This window comes from Eubalaena glacialis, chromosome 14 (genome assembly GCF_028564815.1).
Source record: "Eubalaena glacialis isolate mEubGla1 chromosome 14, mEubGla1.1.hap2.+ XY, whole genome shotgun sequence".
NCBI classification, from domain to species: Eukaryota; Metazoa; Chordata; class Mammalia; order Artiodactyla; family Balaenidae; genus Eubalaena; species Eubalaena glacialis.
In genome coordinates, this window is record NC_083729.1 from 92,703,260 (window position 1) to 92,726,932 (window position 23,673).

The window sequence follows — 23,673 nt, forward strand, 5'->3', positions numbered from 1 at the left end:
TAAGTCAGACAGAGAAAGACAAATATATGATATCACTTATATGTGGAATCTTTAAAAATGATACAAATGAACTTATTTACAAAACAGAAATAGACCCACAGACAGAAAACAAATTTATGGTTACCAAAAGGGGAACGGGTTGGGGAGGGATAAATTAGGAGTTTGGAATTAACATATACACACTACTATATATAAAATAGGTAACCAACAAGGACCTACTGCATAGCACAGGGAAGTATATTCAATATCTCATAATAACCTATAATGGAAAAGAATCTGGAAAAGAATATATATATATATGTATGTATAACTGAATCACTTTGCTGTACATCAGAAACTGACACAACATTGTAAATCAACTACTGGGTTGGCCAAAAAGTTCCATAGGATGGTATGGAAACACCAGAATGAACTTTTTGGCCAACCCTATATATTTCAATTAAAAAAAAAAAGGATGATTCATCCATGTATATTTTGTAACACTGTGCAACGGTCACTTGGAAGCCATCAGTTCAATAAGTAATGCAGATCTTTCAAATACTGAAGCATTTCATTGTAAAGTATCAAATATCATTAATGTCACCACGGATCTCATCACTTTTTAAGTTTGGGAAGCTTCCGAGCTCAGGGTTGAAAGCTTTAATTTCATCATTGGCAACAAACACTGTCAGTTATTTTCCTAAAAGTGAAGGCTTACTTACTTCCTTTTTGAGAAAATATCTGCCAAATGTCCAAGTCTAAATTAAGTATGTTTATCAGTCATCTGTTTCAAGTATAACTGTGTTTTGTGACAAAAGCGGCTAGTGCCACTCACAGCTCAATCACATCAGTGACCTTCCATCGGGGGTTGGTTTGCAGAAATGCTTTCATGTTATTTCCCATTTGGTCTTAAAAACACATGTACTTCAAAGACTGAACTCTAATAAAACGAATCATTTTTACTGCTTCATTAAGGACATCCATACGTGGTACTGGCATGCTTTGCTTTCACTGCTAAGCTTGGCAGGAAAACATTCCGTGAGGACTAGTACAGTTGGGTACCACTGCCTTGATCTGTGCTAAGAAGCAGTTTTATCCACTATTGCTCCTGCATCATCCGTTCCGATGTCAACAGTTAAAAAGACCTCTGAGTACTATGATGAAAATTGTTCTCACCTTGTGAGCCCCTGAAAGGATCATGGGGGCTCCAAGTGCAAGGCCAGACACTATATGACCTGCTCACCTGGGGCAACTCTCCCATAGGCAGGGAGTGAGAGGGGGGCCCAGACAGTGGGGTGGCCTCCCGGCACTCAGAGGTAACCAGGATGGCACCAGGGCAGGAAGCAGGATGCTGGCACTCCTGGACCAGTTCTCCCACCAAACCACGCCACCCTTAGATACAGCCTCCGTCTAGAGGTAAGGTGAACAAACTGAGGATGCCAAGCAGTGGGTACATTTCTAATTGATTACGTAGAAATTCCTAAAGAATCATATCACCCCGGAAAATGTCCCAGCTTTTAAAAGCTGGTGTTCTACACTGAGGTGTGTTTTAAGCCTTAGAACTTGACAAAGCACAGGGCGCAGAAAGGTCATCTAGGTTCACTCCTTTGGAAGTCGTATGAGGCTGAAGAGTTAAAAGCCAATTTCATGGAGGACACAGAGAGGTAGGTAGGGACGGGGCTGCTGTGGATGAGACTGAACTTCCCCCAGCTGGTCGGGAGAAGAATGCACCAGGATGGGAGGGGACGTGTGGGGAGGACGAGCTGAGAGAGTCCGTCACGTGGACACATTCGTAAATGCGCACCTGGCTGTGCCTCTCCCAGATAACCACCTTCAAAACTAAGCTGTCTGTTCACATTTAGAGAGGGAGGAACGGATCAGACAGCCAGCACAGGGGAAGAAAGCAAAGCGTCATTTTTGGAGACGGCATTTCCAGGCTAGAGCCATTTCACATTGACCTTGAGAGCAGAGCCAGGCTAAGAGCATCATCGAGGAAGATGAAAACCACGCAAGGAGCAGCCAGCCAGAAGGCGTAGCAGCGCGAAATCCCTGCCCAGCCCTGGGCACTGCATCCCCACCTCCCCCTTCCCTCCCCGAGCTAAGGAATCTGCAAGGGCAGCCGGAGCCTTCAGTCTTTGGGGAACGGGGAATGGCCTGCCAAAGAGGTGATTCTCCTCTCTCCCAAACCCACCGCCCTGGTCTGTCTCGCCTCACTGGGACTCCTGCAACGTGCTTACTCCCATCTAGGCTCTGGAGCAGTCTTTCCGTAATGGAACACTGACCCATCACTCCTCTGCTTCAAAGATTTCAGTGCCTCTGCACCACGAGGCCAAGGGGCCGGAGCTGGAGTTTCTGGGACCCAGACTGGGGTTCAAAGCCGGCTCTACCCTCTGTGTCTCTGGGTACCTTGGTTTCCTTACCCATAAAACAGGAATAATCGTGTCTGTCACTTGGCATCGCAAGGCTTGTTCACAGATAAAAGCATTGAGGATGAGACCTTCCCTGCAGTAAACACCCTGTAAGTGGTATCTATGATTACAATCATTATGAGAAGTCTAATTTCTGGGGAATGACATCCAGGAGCAAGAGGCGGCTGACCTCCTGCCCCCCCGGCCAGCTTACCTGTCTGCTCTCCACGCCCAGCCCACGGTGGTCCCCAGCCCTTATCACCCGCACACTGCGCTGTTTCTCATCCAGATGCTCTGCTGGCCTTTGGCCTGGACTCCCCTCCTCACACACCTGCCCTCACGGTGGGGCGGGATTCCGCGGTCATGTCCTCTCTGTCTGTCTGCGCATCTTTCTGTCCTTCTAACCGTGATACTGGAATTGTCTGTTTACAGTCTGTCTTTCCCACTAGCAAGCAGAGGATTTGAGGGTTAGGGATGGGCCTCATGCATCTTTCTGTCACTAGTGGCGAGCACAGTATCTGGTGGAGAGTTGGGGACCCATGCTTGTTGAATGACTACATGACCTGCTTTCTTGCTTTTTTAAGGTTAACAGGACGCCAAATCCCAAGCTCGCTACGGGAAGATGCCCCCTCCCTACTCAGCCTCCTCCCTACCCTCCCATTTCCCACACACTTCCCAGAATCCGAGTTTCAAGTAACAGATCCTGACCTCCCATTCAAGGCGACAGCTGTAAGTTCAGAGTACTTTTCTCATCTGCAGTGTGTTTCCACGGAATTGCTGCTAGTGATCTCACTACCAGATTATTATTATTTACAGGAATGGGTGAAAAAAGATCATCTCACCACTCTAGAAAAGAATGTTCCATGTTTCCAAAACAGTTCAGTTTGCTTTTCAATAACATATTCAAAGTGGAGGTGTTTAAACAATTACAAGGTATGACTCAGTCTAACAGAACTGGAGAAACAAGACGGCACTGCCCAGGGAGCAGCCAGCAGAGCCACTTGCAACCCTGGTGCCTCCCTGGTCCCCTGGGGGAGGGGCAGGGGCTGAGCCCTCAGGCAGGGGGGGTAGGGGGGGCAGACAGGGGGCAACCCGCAGGAACTTTTCTAGCTCTGCCCTCAGTTTTTCATAAAACCACGACCTCGTGCAAGACTTCTAATCTTCACTTAGCCAATTCACAAGTAGATGCTTAGGGGTGAAGATAGATTTAGCTAGATAGTACAGCATGCCCGGTTCCAAGTTTCCGGAAGGACTCTGCTATGTGAATTTGTTCTCATTAGGAGAGGTGTTAACAACTGTGTGTTGATAAGCCTCTGTATGTTCAGGAGAGTCGGAAGGAGAGATGTCAGCACATGGCAGGCACAAGGGCTGATGCTGAGAGATGCCAGCTTATAAAAAAGCGAGACTTCTTGTCTTTACAAGTTGAATTGTGTTACGTTACATACTCTTAAAAAGGTATTGATAGATATAAAATTGGATTCAAAGGAACTGAGGCAAAACAATAGAGAATTTAAAAAATTTTCTGAGTGTGTTTGTTCTTCAGTTACCTTTCTACGATTCTAATCATGAACCTTTGTAGAAGTACAGACGCTATCAATTAAATGTGGACACTAGAAACTAACAAAGATATAAATGACGTGCCATGTTCCCCCAAAATGTGGAATTCCCAGTGTCTTTCACACTCTCTTCCAAATTCTGAATAGAGGAGAGTTTACAAGACTCCGGTCAGGGGTCACGGATATTTACACCAGAATAAAGAGCAAGGGAATTCTCCCAGGCAGGTGAGAGCGAGGCAAATGTGCAGCTATGATGCGGTGGGGCTTAAAACAAAGCAAAAAAAAAAAAAAACAACCAAGAGCAAGTCACCGCCTGCTTTAAAGCGTGCTGCTTAAATTCCTCCTTCCATGATTAATCATGGTCCTTGGAAACCAGAGAGAAGTGTGGCTTTACTTGGCCCTGGGGGCCTCTGAACCAATGCTCCTTCCTAATTGGTAGCAGCCGCTCCACTCGGCTTTGGCTGCAAGCTTACGTGACACACAGACAGCGTGATTACGAGTCTGCTTAATGTCAGCTCGGGGACACTGGGACCCCAGGCTGCAAGTCCAGACTTGGGCCTTGTTTTTTCAACTTCTTAAAAATTTCACATTCAGCTTCATTCCCAAGAGCCTGTGAGAGGCGGTCAGGGCTGTGCAACCTGACAATAAGGGTGTCACCCTATTTCAAGATGGCTCTGGAGTATCAGCCACTCTTCGAGGACACGGAACAATGAATGGGCCCCAGAAACGACGATTCCTTTCTATCAAGTGGGCAGTGCCGCCTGAATGTCACGTTCAGGTCAGCTACAAGCTAACACCATCCACCTGTGAGAATGTATGTTTTACATCTGGCCTCAAGGCAGATGCTGTGTCTGATCCACACTTGTTTTCTTGGTACCTAGCACGGAAGCCAGCACAGAGTAGAGGCTACATGCGTGTTTGCTAAATGAGCCTAAAGGGTCACGGGTGCAGCGCCAGGATGGGCTGGGCGCTGAGGGGACTCAGGGGCGTTAGACTAGACTGCAGGTTCCTGGGGAAGAACGGCTTCTGCATCCAGATGCAGGAGCCCTCCCGAGCTGCCTGCCTGCCAGCCTGCCCCGCAGATTTGGGGCTTCAGGCAGCAACATCAACTCTTATCTGCATTTCCAGCCAGCCTACCTTCCTGCCCTGCAGACTTCAGATTTGCCAGCCACTAGGATGGCAGGGGCAAGGCCTTAAAGTAAATCTTTCTCTCTACACATATCCCACTGGTCTGTTTCTCTGGAGAGGCCAGACTAACAGGGGTGTTCTCCAGGGCTCAGGCATGGATTTGAAGACAGTTCAGAAGGGAAGATGGAAGCCCAGGCTGCAGCTGGTTATCTGCCATCCTGGAGAAGGTCCCTGGGAGGCGGCTGGGACCCAGAGGCTGGGTGTGTGCCAACCTTGGAGGTGACGGTGCCCACCGGATCAATGCTCTCACCAGCTGTCGGGCTCTCCGCAGAGCCCAGGGACAGGGATTTAGTCCTTGAGCGAGTTAAAATGATCATCCTGCAAACTCCTGTTTGGAGCTGCCCCCTAAGGCTCGTCGCCCGGTGGGGTTTCCCCTGCTGTCCTTTCTGCTCCCCCATAATCCTGCCACATTAAGGGTTCATCAGGGGTGCAGGCCCGGCTGGGAGCTGTCAGTGCAGAACGTGGGCTCTGCAGGAGGTGGATCCTGAGACAGGGGCGGTGAGAGTGCCGCGGGCTTCCCTTTCCCGGGCCCCCAGCTCCTGGGAGGATGCCTGTCTCTGCTCTGAGTCTCCGCAAAGGAGACCTCTGCTGGGATTCCACCCGCCGAGGCTCATTCCGTCCCAGGGAAGGAAGAAGACCTAAGACTTTCCAGAAACACAGTGCAGGAGCGGCCACCCTGGGGGCGGGGGGCCGCGGGGACCCACCTATCTCTTCGCCCAGGGACGAATTGAGGATGGCGCCGGCCGACGTGACCACGGCGCAGGTCCGGAGCCCGCGCGGGAGCAGCCGGCCGAGCGGCACGGCGGGGACCAGCGCGCGCCAGCCGAGCGCCGAGAAGGGCGGCTCGCTGCCGTCCAGGGTGCGCACCCGCACGCGGCCCCGCAGGGCGCACAGCAGCTCCGCGCGGCTCCGCCCGGCCGCCCGGCGCCCCTGGAAGCGCACGCCGTGCTTGTTGGCGCGCAGGTAGGCGCCCATGGCCTTCTGCAGGCGCGGGTGCAGCATCCGCGCCGACGCGTCGCCCTTCCAGAGCCGGCGCAGGAGCGCCCGGGACGTGGACGAGTACAGCCGCTCCCCGTCCTCGCCCACCCCGGGCGCCGCGCTCCGGCTCTGCCTCCGGGCCCCTCGCTTCGACCGCCGTCCCCGGGCCCGGCGCGCCGACCGAGCCCCCTCCGGGCCCCCCGACGTGCCCGGGGCGGCGTCCTCCGGGGGGAAAGCGCTTTGCGATGTTCTCCCCGTCTGGGGCGAAAGGAAGTCGTCTTCATTTTCAAAGCCGTCTGGGGCCCACGCCCACAGGTCGCCCGGCCCCGCGTGCAGGGGGCCATACGGGTGTCTGCGGGGCAGCCCCCTGCGAGCGTCCGCGCCCTCGGGCAGGCCCTCCGATGCGCCCATGATGGCCCGCTGCCTTCCCTGCGCGGGCAGCAGCCTCCTGGTCTCCAGGAAGGAGAAGGAGCTGGGCGCGGGCTGGGCAGGGTTGCTGTCGGTGAAGTACAGGAAGATCACCAGGAAGAGGAGACCCCAAGCGAATATCCCGCAGAGCATTCCTTGTCTCCATTGCTTCAAGTGTGGTTTCATGGCAGGTCCGCGGGGTCAGCACCTGGTGTCCCGAGGTGGCGGGAGGCGGGATGGACCTGAAAAACAGCCGGGTGTCACGGTGAGGCGCGCGGGACAGCGCTGGGGACAGTCTCTTTAGAGGGTCTCGGGAGGGTTAGAAGGGGCATCGGAAACCAGGATCATCCGGAGCTTCGGCTGAATTCAGGGGTCATATGCCCCCCACCCTCATCACGTCTGCAAGACGAGGGGTCCCACTGAGGCAGGACGTAGATGGCCCCCCCCAAGGTAAGCAAGTGGAGATTTGTTCCCTGTGGCCCGATACTCCCAGAAGAGAACAGCAGGACAATCGAGACAGGAGGCTGGGCCCTGCCCAGACAGAAGGTAAGAGACCACATATTCCTCATTCTCGAAGTCAGGAGACTTCCCTGACTAGAAAGCTCCTTGGAGGTCAAAAAGGGAGTGATGTCAAGTCTACCCATAGGCCTTTCCACTAGAATCCATCTCGGCTAAGAGATGCACACACACACGGGGGGGACCCTGAGGTATACCAAATACAGACTCTCACCATGAGCCTCTGAGATATACCAATCGCTCTCACCATGAGCCTCTGATGGAATAAGAGGGACAAATGTCAAAATTCTAAACAAGGGAGGAGATGAGAGAGCTAGGTGAGCCTCCAACTGGGAAAGGGTGAGGAAGGAGGCTGAGATGAAAGTACAAGATCCAGAGTCAGAGAGAAGGACCCTCTTCTCCACTCAGTAGCGCAGCCCACGATCATCGCTTCTTTGTTACTCAGGTAGCAAGCACAGTGCTTGGCACTAAAGGAAATGACAAAATATCAATAAGAAACGCACCTAATGCAGCTAATAGCAGATCACGAAGTTGTCATACTTGCACCTGCTCTTTTCCCCGTCCCTATATGAACCAGTCTTCACAAGGGGCCTTTCCTATCAGTATGGAGGGTCCTCAAAAAACTAAAAATATAGTTGCCATATGATTCCGCAATTCCACTCCTGGGCGTGTATCAGGAAAAACTCTAATTTGAAAAGATACATGCACCCTTATGTTCACAGCAGCACTATTCACAATAGCCAAGACATGGAAACAACCTAAATGTCCATCAACAGATGAATGATAAAGAAGATATGGTACATGTATACAATGGAATACTACTCAGCCACAAAAAAGAATGAAATAATGCCATTTGCAGCAATATGGATGCAACTAGAGATCATCATACTAAGTGAAGTAAGTCACAAAGAGAAAGACAAATACTGTATGATATCACTTTTATGTGGGATCTAAAATACGACACAAATGAACTTATCTATGAAACAGAAACAGACTTGCAGGCACAGAGAATAGACTTGTGGTTGTCAAGGCGGTGCGGGGAGGGAAGGATTAGGAGTCTGGGGTTATTAGATACAAACTATTACATACAGGATGGATAAAAACAAGGTCCTACTCTATAACACAGGGAACTCTATTCAATATCCTGTGATAAACCATAACGGAAAAGAATGTGAAAAAGAATATATATGTATAACTGAGTCACTTTGATCTACAGCAGAAATTAAACACAACATTGTAAATCAACCATACTTCAATAAAATTTTTAAAGAAAGAAAAATAAAAAAAAGAAATGCACCTAAGCTTTAGGAATGCAAGCAAAGCCTCAGAAAAGGACAAACATAGGGAATGCTAAGTGAGCTGCGGGAGCTTTAAGCTGTGGAGCCCAGAGCCCAGCACAGGCCGGCCCTGAATAAGTACTGCTGAAAGAATGATTGTGTGTGTGTGTGTGTGTGTGTGTGTGTGTGCGTGCGTTGGGGGTGGGAGCTGTGTGTCTGCAGGTGTGCACAGCTGTGTGTTGGTGACAGTGTTGGAAGAAGTGGGGAGACCATCTGGGGGGAAAGCAGGCTGGGAAGCTGCCCCTTCCAGCCTTGGGGGTGGGGATGGGGGCCTACTGGGAAGTCGGGGCCACGTGCTGTGTGAGAAATGGGGAGGAGGGAGGTCTCTGAGCAAGGCAGGGAGGTGCTGGTGGCAGGGGCTTTCAGGGAAGTGGGAGGAAGGAGGCAGGAAGTGGGGTAAGGGGGGCCTCAGCAGCAAGCAGACATTCCCGAAGCCCGTCTGATGGGAGGGGCTCGCAGAGGGGACTCCTCCCCCACCTCCACAGGCTGAACGGCCTCCAGGAAAACCAGGAGGCAGGTGAGGAGAAGGCCGTAATGCAAGGGCAGGGGGTTTTACTCAGAGAAGAACTGAAATCAAAGTGGGTGATCCCTAGGTCAGTGTAGTCACCTGGGGAAGCTATACACCGTCTCTGGTGGAAAAGAAGATGTGTGAAAGTGAGAAGCCCACATGCCTGTTACAGATGGACACGGTCCTTTGCCCTCTTCCCATGGAGAGGTGAGTCTGTGTCTCCCCGCCTTGAGCAGGGGGAGGGCTCTGACCAGGCACCAGGCCCAGGTCCAGCAGCTTCCACGTCTTGCCTTTGAAATGCTCACGATGGGGGAAGTAGCCACCAGCAAAGACAGACATCTCTCTCACCCGAGTCCACCATGCAGTGAGGAAGCCCAGGCTAGCCGCGTGGGAAAGGCCATGTGGACCGAGAGATGCCCAGCCAAGCCCAGGCTGTCCAGCTGTCCCAGCCTCTCACTGCCTTGGACTCCAGCCCAGTGGAGTGTTAAGATGACTTCAGTCCTGGCCAACCTCTGGCTGCAGCAGCACGTAAGACCCCAAGTGTGAGAACCCAGCGGAGCCCAGTTAACCCACAGAACCAGGAGTGATCATGACAGGTCGCTGTTCTGAGCCACCAAGTCTCGAGCTGATTTGCTGCATCAGAAACGATGACTGGAGCAATGCCAGATGAGAGGAGCCCAGAATGCATCCAACAGTCTAGCCTCTCCGAGGGGTTATGTGAAAGCCACATTCAGTGACCTGTTTAAGTTGTGGCTACTTAACAAGTGTTTGCTTTACCTTGTAGTCACATGAAAGCAAGCCTGTAGATTTCCCTCGCAGTCACATATCAAACCCATATACAGAACATGGTCTCACCAAGCCAGAAACAACGATGCCAAGAAACGAACATACAAGAAATAATGCCAGGGACTTCCTGGTGGCGCAGTGGTTAAGAATCCACCTGCCAATGCAGGGGACACGGGTTCGAGCCCTGGTCCGGGAAGATTCCCCCATGCCACGTAGGAACTAAGCCCGTGCGCCACAACTACTGAGCCTGCACTCTAGAGCCTGCGAGCCACAACTACTGAGCCCGCGTGCCACAACTACTGAAGCCCGCGCACCTAGAGCCCGTGCTCCTCAACAAGAGAAGCCACCGCAATGAGAAGCCCACGCACCGCAACGAAGAGTAGCACCCGCTCGCCGCAACTAGAGAAAGCCCGCGCGCAGCAACAAAGACCCAGTGCAGGCAAAAATAAAAATAAATAAATAAATAAGAAAGAAAGAATGCCAGCAGTTTACTTGCTCCGTGCCAGACCCTGTGCTCACTTAATGCTTTTTCTGGATTATCTCATTTGGTCTTCCCAACACCTAGTAAGGACATACTGTGATGTCCATTTTATAGATGAGGAGGTTGAAGCCCAGAGAGGTTAAGTAACTTGCCCAAAGCCACAGAGATAACAAGCAGCAGATAGCACATAAAAACCATCTGCTCACACTTTGAACACTAAGTTCTGATTCCATCTGACTGTACCCGATGAGGCCATCTATTCTAAATACGCCTTCTTAAGCTGTCTGTGGGGAAGGATCATTCTCCCCCTAAATTGTCGCAATCTGAGTACCTTCACATTTCCATTCCTGACCGTCTCGGCAATGTCCCCATGCTGGAAAAGCTTCTCAGGGCTCACCAAGTTCTGTCCGTAGCTCATCAACGAGCAGCGTGCAGGCGGGCACTGCCTGGGGACCACACTTCGAGCAGGATCTGCTACATGATCTTCCTAAACCTGTCCATTGAGGAGCCAGTGCTTCAAACCGTGACGCTCCAGCCTGACGATCTAAAAGCTGTTTCCAGGATTTCAACATTTGTATTAGAAATCACAAAATTACCCTTAATAGCAGTTATCCTGCTTCCCCCCCAGCTGAGTGCCCTGCAATACAGCTCTGACACCAACCACTGCAGTTAGCGGGCACCCCACGGGGAAAGGACTCAGTCCCACGAGACTGCCCCCGCTTCCGACACCAGCCTGAAGCAGGGTCCCCAGGCCACCTGTGCTTCTTGCAACGGGGAAGAGCCAAATCTGACTACCTGTTGGCTCTGTTTCTTTTACTTTCACCTTTGCTTTCTGCTGCCTTTGTTCACTAAAATGATACTGTCTATACACAATGGCCTGCCTCAGGGAACCCTGCCCCTCTGCCTGAAGGTTAAACCAAAGTGCCTTTGTTCAGGGAAGCATCCGTACCCTGTCCAACTGGGATGGCAGCAAGGAACAAGAAATTAACACAAATTAACACAGCCTCCCCAAGGCTGGCCATTCCAGGGGATATTTGCAAATCTCATGGCCTTTGTACTTTACTTCCTCATCTCCTCCCCCTCTCTGTGCTATTGAAGAAACTGGCATCCAAACCCCGATAAGATGGTTATTTTGAGACACTAGTCTGCTATCTTCTCGCTCTGCTGACTTTCCGAATAACGTCAGAATAACGTCGTATTCCTGGCCTCAGCACCTCGTCTCCCGACTCATGGGCCTGTTGTGCAATGAGCAGAGCGGGCTTGGACTCGGTAACATTCTGACTACGTGGCTCCCAATTTGGGGGCTTCCCCATGACACCCTCAGGTTTGAAAATTTGCTAAAAAGACTCGCAGAGCTCAGGAAAGCGCTAAACGAATGATCACAGTCTTTTGGGAAGGGATACACAGAGTCCAAGGTCTGGGTGGGGGTCATCCCAAGGGCAGAGATTCCATATCCTCTACCCTTGGTGTTGAGGAATGTCACCCTCTTGGGACATGAATGTGTCCACCAACCACAAAGCTCTCCTGAGCAGTGGACCCCAGAGTTATGCTGGGGTTTCATTAGGTGGACGTCACTGAGCTAATCGTTGGCCATGTGATTGAACTCACACTCCAGTCCCCCTCCCATCCCCAGAGGTCAGGCTGGCCCAAAGCCCCTCATCACAGGGTTTGTCTTTCTGGTGATCAGCCCCCATCCTGGGGGTCACCAAGATTCACCTCATTAGCATAACAAAGACACTCTTATAAGTCAGGAAATTCAAGGGTTTTAGAAGCTCCATTCCTAGAACTGGGACAAAGGCCAAATCATTATACCACAGCAAGGCTGTAGTAGCTAATTTAAAAGGCAGTCTTTCTGCTTCTGGCTGGAAATCCTTATTACCTGGCTGCCTGCACTGAGAACAGCTCTGAGGCTTATCCTGGTGGATCACTAAAGAATAGGAAACAGAGGTTTCTTATTCCAGCATTCACTTGAGAGACTATTTTTAAAATCTCAAAGTGAGGCGTGTACCCAGGGCTGGGGTGGGGGAAACCTTGACCTGCTGGGAGGAGCCGGGGGCCAGCGCACCCTAGGCCAGCCGACCCCCAGCTGCCTCCATTCAGTGGGGTCAGAAGGCCCCGGGAACTGGGCTGGGAGGGGACCTGCCACATCTCAGGGCAGGACTTAGAGCATCACACACAGAGCCTGCTTTATACGGAAATGCCTGGCTCCCAGCCGAAGGCTCGAGAAGCTGTTTCCTTCATGGGGGGATGAGAGACATGAAAGGGAGCGAAGTATGAGAGGAGGTACGGGCACTCAAAGGGAGGAAAGGAAAAGCCCTGCAGGACGGATGGGGCTGTGAGGGGCCAGGACTCTGGGGGAGCCGGGGTCCCCTCCACCTGGTGCCCTGCGAGATGGAAAGGGCAGGGTCTGTGAGGCCTTGAACGCTGAGAAAAGAACAGCATACCAAGGCACAGGATGCCTTCTCATCAGGTGAGACTTGCCTGATGCTCGGTAATAACAGGGAGGCGTGGGCTCGCAGCCTCCGCTCCGGGTGAGGCTTCAACTGTTAATAATGCACAGCCTTCCCTGCACCCTCTGTCACTGCAAACCTCTCCTGTCAATTAAGGGAACATCCTCCAAAACGATGAAATCTCAAGGCAGCGCAAATCCTCTGCTAGCAAAATGCTGTAGGAATCATTTACATGTATCATGGCCCCAGTCACCAGCATTTTTGCAAAAATCCAGGACACAGAGAGGTGGAGGATGCCGTCAAAGTCCGAGCCGTGGACCAGTCTTTTCCTTAAAGTAACCGAACAGCCTAATAGGAAGAAATGTTGGATAAACAACAGAAAAGACACACCTTTCCCCACTAGTATAGCACATCTGAAATGCTGTAATGATACAGCTCAAACAGGTAGCATCTGTTACACTTGCCGCTCCATTCCATCATCAGGAGGGGGACAAAAATTGCATCTGGGAGATACAAATAGAGGCCCCCAGGCGATGATGAAAATGGGCCCCCGAACACGGGTTCATGCAGCCTCGTCGGGGATGAAGACAGTGACTGAGGCTGCTGAGGTCCTGCCAGGTCCCCGGGAAGAGGACTGGCAAAGTTAGATGCATCGTCTGTGCCGTGTGGCTTTCTCGTCTCTCCCATAGCAATTCCCAACATTACCACCCGGCCGTGCTAGGGCATAGATTTCAAGTGGATGCTCTCTGCCTATTTGAACCAATTTTCTCTGATCCTACCTTTCCCCCACTTTCTGTCGCCTTTCTAGCCAAGCCTCTAGGAAACCTGTACGATAACACAGAGACAATGATTAGAGACAGAACAAAAAAGTGACCCACTGCTAGAAATCATTTTGATGGTTCTACCTGCTCCGGAATTCCGCTGCTCAAATCTTAGATACGAATTCTCAAAGAAATGCGTCCCACTGCTGCATTGATGTTCAGAGGAGCGTGAGAGTATTTAAATGTTTCTTCAAGTCATTCAGAAAGAAATCACATTCCCCAAAAGGCACAATTTATGACAAGCTGTCCAATGAAATTATGAAATGTAAGCACCACCACAGACAGACATTACGTACGATGCAGCTGTGGATTAATACCTTCTTATTTTGTTAAGGGTTAGGAGAAGTTACTTCTGGGCTGCGCCATTTGAATGATGTCCTTCCTACACCCTGAGGTTGACAAGCTTGGTCACTGGTTTTCTTGAATGTAGAGTTTTTTTTTAACACACATTGATTGATGCGTCTGCTACAACTGCCATCTGGCCAGCTTTTCTCTTGGTTGGAGAAACACTCGTGCCTTTTTTTGTGTATAGAAGTGGTCTCAGTGATCTTAAATCTAAGTATTTATTTTAACTCTGAAATAATAGTAAAGAAGATTTAGTGTGTGAGCTATAGTGAGGCACTCATGGATCTTAATAGCCTTCAAGAGTCATTTTCTTTCAAGAATCATTTTTCTAAAATTAGCTCTCATCACATGTCCAAGAACACACTTGGCCTGCAGAGCACGGGGAGGGTGCCTTCCCAGCCTCTTTACCGCCTCAGGGGGGTCCTTTCACAAAGGACCCAGTTTCTTTTCTTTTTTCATTTTCTATAAATGTAAGGAGTCCTCAAGGCCACTAAGGGTCCACCCCCTAGTGCATTCCCTCTCCATCCCAGCCCATTCTTAAGCTAATGTCTACAAGAACAGAAAGAAAAAGTCAGCAGGGTCGAGCAGAGCTCAGTGGTGGTGGGAGGGTAGCCCCTTCTCTGTACCTCCCGCCTCAGCAGGACTGCAATTCATCCTCCGGAAGGAAAGGGCAGCCCCACTGCTGGCGGCTTCTGGCCAGTCTTCTCGTGACCCCAGGCCCCAGAAAGAATGGAGCAGTCCCGGATGGGAGGAAGGATGCCGCGAGGGCTGGACCACTTGAGGGAGGTCGCTTGGCAAAGGTGTAAGTTACAAAAAGCAGTGCCAGGCTTTCCCTTAGTTCAAAATTTGGATGCTGGGGCAATGTCAGTGCAGATGAGTGTGAGCTACTTGAACCTGTGTGAGCGGCTCCCAGCGAAGGTAACTGGTGTCGTGCAGTCAGGTTAGGTGAGGTCGGACTGGGTTGGTATTATGAACGGTAGCTGTCAGGGTGGTGGACCAGACCAGCATCACTCTCTGCCATCACCAGGTGCCCCCATGGGCCAGACACTGCACCCAGGGCCTCATCTACACTGTCTCATTTTAATTCTTCATTTTTAGTTTAATCTTTATAACAAACTCCTTACAAACATTATTATTCTCATTCGGCTCTGAGTGGTTCCTTTCCTGTACATTGTTCCAAAACCCTGTCTTCTTGCACTATATCCTGAAGCCAGGGAGGGTGCACCATGCTTAAAATTTTAATGAGGTTTTTCTCCTTTCTGCCACGAAGTAGCATGCTGAATTTCAGCCTAGCTCCCAGCATTGATAATAAAATCCCGTTTTCCCTAACATCCCTCTTTATGTTCACTGGGTACACTGAGCCTCCCAGGTAGGCCTCAGAACCACACAGCTCCACGCTGGCGGCCACTGCAGACGGCTTCGCCTGGCACGTCAACCACGCGGCTTCTGGCCAGTCCGAAGGGGAGGCCGGCTCCCTGACATTGCCAGAGAGGCTCCGGGTGTGAAGGCTCATGATCGCAGGGGATTTGCTCTCTCGGTAGGAAGACAAATGATGATTCTGACTGCTTCCTCTGTCCCAAGACGGGTGAGTGTGCAGAGGAGCGACCAGGACCGAAGTCATCCTGGGCTGCGTCAAAGAGGAGGGGACCAGACGTGGACACTGAGGGACAGCGCGGTGTGGGAGGGGTTACCCACCTCCAGCCAGGGCCGTACCTGAGCCAGGGCTGCCTGGTGAGCAGACAGGTGACCAGGAGCGATGGGATCTCCAGCCGGACAAGGAGGTGCCCGCTCGTTGAGGCCCTGGGGCCATCTTTCTGGGTCAATTGGTCAGCAGTCCAAGGTCTGTCTTCGGGTGGCAGGGCAGATGGGAAAGGGTTTAAAAGGCAAAGGCTCGCACAGGCAAGCGGCTCTGGGCAACTTTTAGCTTTCGGGGCTTTCTGCAGGGAGGTGGCAGGGGCTAGCAGGGCAGGGGGAGGCGTTCCTGTTGCCCGTTACTGGCTGTGCCGAGGTGCGCAAGCTGCCCGCTAGCTGGGGCCTCTGGCTGCCTGAATCATAGCCGTCTGCTCCGGACACAGCGGTCTGTTTGTTTTACGATAATTATCATTGGAGTATTTACACTTTGTACCAATCATGTGTCAAAAAGGCTCGCGGCTGAAGCAGTAAACTAGCTTCCCGCTCATGCTGAAGAGTCAGGATGGGAGACTGCATACCTGCCACTGAGATGTACAACTTTTCCCCCGATCCCTCAAATGTAAGTGGGCTTCGCAGCGGGAGTGTAGGTGTCCGGCAGGTGGTTCTTACAAGGAGGCCTCCGTAGCAGCAGAAAACCCCCTTCCTTAGGAAGAGCGGCACCCCCCTCGTCCGAGAGGTGTCCAGAGCCTCACCGTGGGCCGGCAGGGAGTGGGGTGCAGTGGTGAGGGGTGCTGGCACCACCCAGGTGGCAGCTCAGGGCCACCGTCCCCGGTCCACACTCTGCGTGTTGGACTCTACAGCGTGTGGTTGACCAGAAGGCCCTGGGACGGGACAGGCTGTTCACATCCTCCCTGTCACCTCGGATAATCCTTTAAGCCTCAGTTTCTTCATTCAGCGAGTGTCATACACAGCCTGATCCTCGTTGGTCTGCGAGACTTAGCGCAGTGACTGGCTCCCAGTGAGAGCTCAAGAAATAGTATTTTTCAGTCCAGGTTTTGGATCTCTGTAAAAGCAATCCAAGCCTGGATTTCACTGTATGAGTATTGGTCCCATGTGTAGACCCTCGAGGGTTCACTGGTGGGCATCCCTTAAATGACCCCAAATGGCTGTGCCCTGGTTTAGATAAACACCTGGCCCCGATCAAGCTGATAAGCACTAAGTGAGCCCCCCAGTAAACTCCCTGCCTGGCGTTTCGGTCGTAAAAAGTAGACCCATCGTGGCCTGAATACCTGCTGAGCATCTTCTAATGGCTTCGTCCTGCTCAGAAGTTTATTGTAATTTATGCGGCTGTAATTCAGCAAATAGTTATTAAACCTAATGTCACATTGAATAGATATCACCTGATTCTTTGCCCTTGAGGAAATAAAGTACATTCTTGGGGAAGCATTAGATTTAAATTCTTGAGTAGCAGACGAATGAACGAAAAGTACACTGAAGATTCAAAATCCAAAATCTCTCTGCAGTCTGGAATTGGGGCATCTCACAAGAGCCCAGAGACGAGAGGGTGCTTCGGAGACCCCCTCTCGGGAGACCTCGAACACCCCACGTGGCACTTGAATCCCGTCAGAAGGAAAGTGTCTTATGTGGGCAAAAGCCGCCTCTTAAAAAACCAAGCTCACTGCTCTAGCTTCATCTCCAAAGATCAGTGCAGATAAATCTCAGAGAAACGTTGAGGGAAAAACAGGAGCTGCAAAAACAAACACAGCACATCCTACTGTTTATGTAAAATCTGACAACCCGATACAAGCTGCAGCGAGAAGCTCCTCTGAGGAGGGAGGGAAATAGCTTGGGTGAGAGGAGGGGGCAGATCCTGAGTTATCACTCAAATATGTCCTGTCTCATAAAGACAAGATCTGGAGGAAAATGGCAAAATATTCACATCTATTCAATCTGGGTACCAGAAACTCTCTTACTATTTTCTCTATTTTACGTGGATTTAAAGTACTTATGATTTTAAACATAACAAAAGTTGTCAACATAAAACTTGTCCTGAAAGTTGTAAAAACAAGAAGGAGAACTCATTAATTGTGTTTATATCTATGTCTCTATTTCCTAATCTCTTTAGGTCATGATTCCTGCTAATACATCAGCACAATATAGAAATCTAACATTGTACGCTGGATGCCAGCTTTGGTTAAAACTTTCATGTGACAATGTTATCAGTCTGCAAAAGAAAAACTTAAAGCTAAAGTGATTTACGAAGGCATAAAAGAGCTCTGAGCTCACAGTGGGCTGGGAGAAACACATTAATTTTTGTGTTTTAAAACACATATACACACATATCACGGAGTCAAATAGAAAATCAACCTGAAGATTTAATATAAAACATGAGACTTCAAAGACAGTTCTCAGTGTGGAGCTTTCAACTCTGCCCTGTGAGCTCCAAAGCCACGTTCTCCATCCGCAGAGCCCCCTGTGCAAAGGTGTGAGAGGCTGGAGTGGACTCAGCGGACATCAGGGCAACCCAGACATGGTTCGGATGTTTTCCCTCTAGCTTGCTTCTCCAGTTTTCATTTTAAAGACCAGTAAAAAGTTTCCAGGTTATGAAATCATTTCTGAAGTTTCTAACTCTGAGGATTGGCCACTCGTTACAATATCCCCTAATTGTCACTGACCCTACCTAGGTCACGGCCAGTCACTGGGTCACTGTGCCCATGTCAAGAGCCGAACAATTGTTTTTGTATCTGGTGCGTGTGTGCCCATGAGCACAGCCCTGATCTACCATTACTTCCTTCATTCATAAATTCCACAGATATCTGGACACCTGCTACGTGCTGGATTCCAGGTATACGATGCTGAGCAAATCAAAGAATAAATCCCCCCTCACTGAGCCTAAAGTGATTTGGGAAAGACAGACACCAAGTACATAAGTAAGTCTGGCAGGACACTGTGCATCCTAACTGATTGTTTCCACTTTCCCTTTTGCCCCTGACTTTCCTGCATTCACAGGGACAAACAGAAGACTTCCTATGCCCAAGGATGACTGTCACAGAGGAACCAAGAGCCCAGTATGTAAATTCTTGGAGTTTAAGTTCAAAAGCTGTATTTCAAGGGGTGGGGAAGGGGAGGACAAAAATTTGGAAGGATACTTGCTGAACCGGTTTTCTCTTGCCCAAGGGGAGATAAAAACTCTCTCTGGGCTGATGAAAAGGAGAACGGGAATTGAAACAGAAGAGTGAGACACGTGTGCGTGTGTCTGTTTATTGAAGTCTAGTTGATTTACAATATTGTGTTAGTTTCAGGTGTACAGCACAGTGATCCGTATATATATATCTCTATCCCTATATGAATTGAGTAGAGTTCCCTGTGCTATACAGTAGGTCCTTGTTGTTTATCTATTTTATATGTAGTAGTGTGTTATCTGTTAATCCCAATCTCCTTATTTATCCCTCCCCACCTTCCCCCTTTGGTAACCGTAAGTTTGTTTTCTATGTCTGTGGGTCTATTTCTGTTCTGTAATTAAGTTCATTTGTATCAGTTTTTTAGATTCCACACATAAGCAATATCATATGATATTCGTCTTTCTCTGCCTGACTTACTTCACTCAGTATGACAATCTCTAAGTCCATCCATCTTGCTGCAAATGGCATTATTTCCTTCTTTTTTATGGCTGAGTAAGATTCCATTGTATATATGTACCGCATCTTCTTTATCCATTCATCTGTTGATGGACATTTAGGTTACTTCCATGTCTTGGCTATTGTGAATACTGCTGCTATGAACATTGGGGGTGCATGTATCTTTTCGAATTAGAGTTTCATCTTTTCCGGATATATGCCCAGGAGTGGGATTGCTGGATCACATGGTAGTTCTATTTGTAGTTTTTTCAGGAACCTCCATACTGTCCTCCATAGTGGCTGCACCAACTTACATTCCCACCAACAGTGTTAGGAGGGTTCCCTTTTCTCCACACCCTCTCCAGCATTTAATGTTTGCAGATGTTTTGATGATGGCCATTCTGACCAATGGGAGGTGATACCTCATTGTAGTTTTGAGTTGAAATTCTCTATTAATTAGCGATGTTGAGCATCTTTTCATGAGCCTGTTGGCCATCTGGATGTCTTCTTTGGAGACAGAGTGGAACTTTTAAATGGAGATTTCATGTAGCTGGTTGCTTGCTCTCAACCCTCCTTTCTTCTTCCCCCTATAAGACACGTGCGGTCTTGACCTCCACGAGGTACACGGCGTGCGTGACCTGCTTGTCTCTCTGACCTCACTTCCCACACTTGGCCCCGTGTTCCCAGGGGGCCCTGAGCCCCAGGAGGCAGACCTATCTTTCCTAAATGCTTAGCCACTCGGGGAACGTAAAGAACGAAGGACTGGGAGACCAGGGCTTCAGGGCACAGCTCAGATGGGGGGCCTGGGGAGGTCATGTGCAGGCAGTGAGGTGTTAGCCCAGGACAAACTGATGATGGGGAGTCAGGTACCTAGCGGCCAGGTGCATCACACACCGAACAAGAGCTGTGGAGGCAGGGCGGGGAGGAGTTGGCACGCTGAGAATTGAAATCTGGGTAGCCTCCGGGTACATCACAGACCTCCCATAAAGTTCAAACCACCTGTTTCTTAATCTACACACACACCGGCTTCTGTGAAATATACTAACAACAACTTGTGAGAAACACTATAATTTTAGCGTCTTCATCACATCTAATGACAGCAGTAAAATGCAGTGGGTTTCAACCTCCCCGTCTGAGCTCAGTAAAAACCTTCCCTCACAGATAGTTTTAGCTAAAACCGAACGACATACAACTGAGATTTGGGAACTCAGACGTACGACTTCTGGAAGTTTATTTTGTGACATGTGGAACCAGGAAGAAGAGAGAAAAGTGAACATAATAATATAGCCACACTCCCCAGCCTTGACTGATGGCTCAAAAGTTTTGCAGGGCTTCAGCGGGACGGGGTGGTGGCACCGAGGATGCACCCACGCCGAACGCTGGAACCCAGACCCGCCCTGGGGAGAGGCCTGCCCAGCTCAGGAAAGGTCAGGGGCAGAAGTTCAAGGAAGACCAGAAGGGTGAGACCACAGCTGTGGCAAGTCACCAAAATGTGAACCGAAAGCCAACTAGGATGACAAGGAAACAGTCCATCAAAGGAGAGGAAGGATGCTGTCTGAAAACTGTGAGTTTCTGAGGTGATGGATGGGGTCACATCATCTGAATCCTGGTTCAATATCTGTGCCAAACACGTAATCTGGGAATCTCCCCACCCGCGCCCATCCCAGCCCCTCCTCCTGCTACTGTAATTTCTCTCTGGCCTGGAAAAGCTTTCTTCTAGCTTTCTTCTAATTCTTATTTAAGTCGTGGCATATAAGCTGCCCATCCACTCCTGATGGGAATTCACACACACACACAATGTACGAGCAATTATTATATGTCCGGCACTGTGCTAGACGGTAGGGATTAAAAGGACAATACGACACAGTCTTATCCTCCGTGATTCTATAATTCAGAGAGAATAACCGCTAACACTGTCTTCATGGTGCCTGTGTCAGCCAAGAGTATTTCATTATTAAGTGGAAATTATGTTCATTTCTTCTTCTTTCTTACTCTATGTAAATACACAGATACTATTATAATTAGGGTCTCTGTTTCTACTTTCCATACTAAGTGAAAATTCTGTAGCAGAAAAAAAAAAAAATCAACTGCTCCAACATTTATTCACTCCTCAAACATCTCTTGTAAGGAGCACTCTGACCTAAGATTATTAGCAGTCATACCATATTAGTACATGCAGCTTAACCAAGACGCCAGCACCACGGCACCACGGTAATCAAACAGCTCCAATCTTTCCTTTGCCTCTCCTGCCCGTATGCGTTTGTTCATTTTATTTCTGCTCTTGGCAAGATTTAAATAAAGGCTTTTTTCTTTGTTCTACAAATGTTTGCAGCAGCTATGTTACAATGACTTAACACAGCATTAACTCCAGTACAAATATACACTCCCAGACTGCTTTTTGAAAAAGGAAAATGTTTACGATCTTTATCACAGAAACACTGAATTCATCGGCCTAAAATTTATTTAAAATGTCAGATGAGTTTGATAAAAATCTGTATCTGGAATTCATTTCTGAAAAGTGTACAGTTATTACCTTGAATTCAAAGAAAAAGAATACACCCCAGAATATGTTCTGGCTTTCTCAGAATGTCAAGTTCAAGTTCAGCCATGTATAGCTCCTGTGGGTCTACTCTGCTTTACAGGCTAAAAAAGCACTTCTCACTTGGTTGCCCTTCTCATTTTACTATAAATTTTTAGTCCCACTTCTACAGTAAAACAAAGTATCAGTTCTAAGTGAAGACAACTGAGAAGTGTGGACCGAGATGAATGCAATTTTATTATCCTTTACATTTAGTGCCTTTACGCGGGTACTAAACAGGTGGGTCACATAAGAAGAACGAGTTTCTAGAGGGATGCGGAGCAGGGCAGGAGAGAAAAGTGACTCAACTCTTGAGAAAACACATCATTGAACTACTTTAAATCTAATTAATTTGATGAATAAAATATATTTCTATTTTACCCACCCCTAAATAGATGAACACAATGGTAGAATGATGAGTTCATTGTTCACAATGGAAATGTGTTGTTTGTCTTGGAAAAGCCACAGAACCTGAAATTCGTGCTGATAAATTTTTCCCCTCCATCCGGGAGACTTGGGAGCTTTCACAAAAGCTGGGGGAGACCTTACAAAAACTCCCACTTGCTCTTTTTTGCAATGAGGTACCCACGGTCTGGGGGCACGCAGTGCGTTATCTGTGGCTACAGAGCTGGCTGGTGGTGGACAGAATGAGAACACAGGTCCCCGGGCTCAAGCTCACACCCTCGTTCTGTCTTGTTCTCTGTCATTAAGAGATGGAAGTGGATGGAAATACCTAAAACCCACAGAAATCTCTTCTACTAGCATTACACTCCTTGTCATCTAATGATACTAAGTAGATCGGATCATGGATTTTACTTCCACAATTTTATAAAGTTCAGTAGCTGAACAGAATGCGGTGGGAATTGAATAGGAGGAACATTAAGGATCAAATTACTATGCTGTAAAGTCTGTAGAATCATCCCAATGGAGCTCAAGACATCTTGGGGAGCCCAGGTGGTCCCCCGTTCAAGGCACGATGGTTCTGAGGTTGGCCTCGGAGCAGACTGCCACGAGGTGGCATCCAGGGCACACGGGCAGGACTCCTGGGGCCTGTGTCCCCGAGGAAAACACACTGGCAAATGGCGAGAAGTGCGGGCCCCCAGGTGCTATGGCAGGACCTGCGCTCCTTAATTAACCTCTGCCGTCTCTGTTCTCTCAACTGTAAGATAAGGAGTAACAACGGCCCTGAACATCTCACAAGGTGATCGTGGGGACAGATGGAGACTGGGTGTCACAGGGATGTGAAGCTGGGAAGAGCCTTATTATTACTGTGTGTGTCCTCTCTTCCTGGTGGTGAAGACACTGAAGTTAGAACGATATTTCTGTGTGTACTGTTGCACGTATGTTAAAAATGAAACCTCCTGGGTTCTGCTCCAGACTTGCTGAACCAAAATCCCAGGGGCAGGGACCACACACCTGCACTGCAGAAGCTTCCCTTTGGATGTCGGCCCTCGGATGGGGGGTGTGAGTGAGTGCGATCCAAAGGCGGGAGAGAGGACGGGCCCTGCACCCCTGCCCCACCGTGCGGTCAAGAGGTGGTTTCGCAGGAAGCCCCAAACCACCCACAGAACTACCCACAGACGCCTGTCTGACCAAAATCTCACAATCCCCGTCACCTTTCCCCAAACCAGCCTCCACCGCGACACCTGCAACCCTGGACCCCACACACAATGCCCGGCTCACATCTAAGTGCCTCTGCAAGGGCTATTTCCTCTGCAGGAAAACTGGGGCTGCCACCTTTCAAGAACCAGCCTGGGCATCCTTCCCTGGCCACTTTCTGTGCTACCTGGCGCTGCACCTGTGCCTGCTTCTCCTACAGGCAGAACCAACGGCGGGACTTTCCATGCCTGATGTACAGATAAATGAATGAAAGGAAAAAGAGAGTGTAATTATACTTAGAAAAATTTTCCCAGAGCGCTGAACACTATTACCTTTGCAAAACATATTCAGATTTCCATTCTACCGAAGAAAGATGTTAAGGAGCTGAGTCACAAACACCTAAATCCAAATACTTTTCCGACATGCATTTCTTCACTGATAAGCTGTATAAATAAGGGCAAGTTATCCAACCAGAGACCAGGTTCC

The 23,673-nt window shown here is 49.4% G+C and overlaps 1 protein-coding gene across 2 annotated transcripts in view; it reads right to left on the minus strand.

Annotated features, from left to right (window-relative positions):
* ST6GAL2 (ST6 beta-galactoside alpha-2,6-sialyltransferase 2) overlaps positions 1-23,673 on the minus strand; it is a 65,127-nt gene that overhangs the window by 21,300 nt on the left and 20,154 nt on the right. For both annotated transcript variants that reach the window (XM_061211339.1, XM_061211338.1), the window contains exon 2: positions 5,836-6,759. In XM_061211339.1, coding sequence (XP_061067322.1) covers positions 5,836-6,703 — 868 coding nt within the window. In that variant the 5' untranslated portion in view covers positions 6,704-6,759. The remainder of the gene's footprint in view (positions 1-5,835; positions 6,760-23,673) is intronic.